At 60.3% G+C, this 2,593-nt stretch overlaps 1 protein-coding gene across 1 annotated transcript in view; it reads left to right on the top strand.

The window, feature by feature from the left end:
• The first annotated feature begins 378 nt into the window (after nt 1–378).
• NOX5 (NADPH oxidase 5) overlaps nt 379–2,593 on the top strand; it is a 10,381-nt gene continuing 8,166 nt past the window's right edge. The window contains 3 exon segments of the mRNA XM_035902962.1: nt 379–498; nt 1,025–1,175; nt 1,988–2,241. Coding sequence (XP_035758855.1) covers nt 379–498; nt 1,025–1,175; nt 1,988–2,241 — 525 coding nt within the window.

Raw genomic sequence — 2,593 nt, 5'->3', positions numbered from 1 at the left:
TGCCTTGGGAGGAAAGGCCAAGAAGGGAGGCGGTACCCCTTACCAGTGCTAACGTCACCTCCAGCGCCTTTGCCGCGGCGGTCGGTAGCGTGGCAGGTACAAATAGGACTCAGCAGATCGTTTCTTCAGTACGTGGAAATTTGGGGCCGCATGTGATGCAGCACCCACAGGCATGGCTGCCATGGGTCCCACCTCGGGGGCCAGCGGTGAGGGATGCCCTGGCAAGCGGCACCCGGCTCTGCTCTGCGAGGCTGCGGGGAGCCTGAGGGTGGTGAAAGCAGGGCAGGAACAGGGAAAAAAGCAGATTTTGAAGGCTACGGGGGGTTTCTAGGGGCTGCTGCCCATCCTGCGCTGTGCCCTCCCGCAGGTGCCCGCACCATGAGCGTGGCCGAGGACGCCGAGTGGCTGCGGTGGGTGACGAAGCAGTTCGGGAGCATCGCGGGGGAGGACAAAGAAATTGGCCTGGAAGAGTTCAAAAGGGCTCTGCAAGTGAAGGAGGTGAGCGCTCCCACAGGGCCCCGTCCTCCGGGCAGCGCCGGCAGCCCGGCACCGAGCCGCGGTCTCTTACTGGACTTGGCGAAAATTAAGCTTAAAAATAGAAATGTATGGTGTTGCATGGGAGAGGGAAGGAGAGAGAAACCTAGGGGAATTCTGCAGCAAGCAGGAGTGGAAAACACGGATTAACCACCCGCGGTGCAAAGTCGATTGGATATCCACAGCCTGTCTCTGAACACGCTTGGCTATGCCCAGCAAATATTCTCTCCCGGCTGCCTATCGCCCCGTCCCATGTCCCCAGGGCTCCCTCCCTCCCCCGGGCAGCCCCCCCCAGCTGCGCTGCTGATAAACCCCTGCAAAAAAAGGCAGCCTTTGTTCCTCCCTCCTGCCCTTGGGACGTCCCCTTGACTTTCAGCTTTTGCCAGGCAATCCCCATTCGCTGGCAGTGAGAAATTGTTTGTAGCACCAGGATTCGGCCGGTGGAGAGCATCCCACCACCCCCTCAGAGCGCTTGCCCCTCTCCCCACAGTCCTTCTTCGCCGAGAGGTTCTTCGCGCTGTTCGACTCGGATGGGAGCGGGACCATTAGCCTGGAGGAGCTGCTGAACGCCCTGAGCCTGCTCGTGCACGGGAACGAGACGGACAAGCTGAGGTTCCTCTTCCAAGTTTATGATGTGGATGGTAAGATGATAAAAAATAGATTAATTTGGGGTTGTGGGGGGGTTTTGTGCGATCAAAGCTGTGATTTACAAGGCGGCACGGCTCCCCTCTGAGCATCCAAGTGCGGGCATCGTCGTGTGGTTGGGTGCTGCTGTCACGTCCCCGCTCGGGTTAAGCCCAGCTGGGTAATAGCGTAGGTTGGTCTTCACCGCTGGATCTTCACTGAAGGCAAGCGTCTGCCTGGCGTCATGCCGCTGCCTTCACCCCGTGACGAAAGCATCGAAAATCCACCTGAAAGCCAGCGGTTAAACCGGCCACACGTCAGGATTTCCCAGGAACGCCGCGGAGAGGAGCAGTCTCCGCTCCCCTCAAATATCAACTCTCAATCCCATTGATATTTGTGAATCCCAGCACGCTCTCTTCTTCCCCCGGCGGCTGGGGAAGCTGGAAATAACAAAAGCACAGCTCTCCTCGTGCTGCTTTTCCTGCTCTGGCCTGCCTGGGCGTGCGCCGCTGGCCGAAGGACCGTGCGCCGAGCCCCGAGCCCCTCGCCCCTCTGCTTTGCCCTGGTGCCTGGCTGCCAGGCGAGCGTGCCTGCGTGGCTTTGCAAGCGCTGAGCTCTGCCAGCCAAGCAACAACACGGCTGCTGCAGGTAAACTGCCCATTAGGTCACTTTTTTTTCTTTTTTTTAAAATCCATGATTTTGCTGATTTATGAGCAATGGCATGGTCCTGCTCTGGCTGGGCGCGGTTTCCTCCCGAAGGAGCCTGCGTGCAAGGAGGGGAGGCAATTTCTGCATTAAAGGGAGGCAGTTTCTGCACCAAAGGTGGAAGGTGAAGGTAAAGCCGTGGGGTTGTCAGGGTGCTGTGGCGATTGCCTGCGGGAGAGGGCGATAGCCCTGCCCGAGGAGCGGCTGGGAGACCTCACCCTGGCGCTCTTCGAGGCTGCCGACAAGGACCACAGCGGCTCCATCACCTTCGAGGAGCTCAGGGAGGAGCTGGAGGGTTTCCCGGAGGTCATGGAGAACCTGACCATCAGGTAGCTGCGTCGGCGGGTCCCTCCCACGGGGCTGCAGGTTCCCTTGCGAGCACCTTTTTCCTTCCACATGCAGGAAAAACCCATGGGATTTATGCTCTCACTAAGGCTCTCGTGGGGTGCCCAGGCCACGAGGTGCTCGGCCAACACCAGGAGCAACTTGGGCGCCTTATGGTGCTGAGCTGGGGGCAGAGCTTGGGTGCAGGGATGGGTGCAGGGCTGATTCAGGGTTTGGGTGCAGGGATGGGTGCAGGGCTGATGCAGGGCTCGGGTGCAGGGCTGATGCAGGGCTCGGGTGCAGGGATGGGTGCAGGGCTGATGCAGGGCTCGGGTGCAGGGTTGGGTGCAGGGCTGATTCAGGGCTCGGGGGTAGGGATGGGGGCAGGGGTGGGGGCGGGGATGGG

This window comes from Egretta garzetta, unplaced genomic scaffold (assembly GCF_000687185.1).
Source record: "Egretta garzetta isolate BGI_Z169 unplaced genomic scaffold, ASM68718v1 scaffold331, whole genome shotgun sequence".
Classification (NCBI taxonomy): Eukaryota; Metazoa; Chordata; class Aves; order Pelecaniformes; family Ardeidae; genus Egretta; species Egretta garzetta.
The sequence above is the reverse complement of the archived record's forward strand: the minus strand, read 5'-3'. Positions and strand labels throughout refer to the sequence as shown.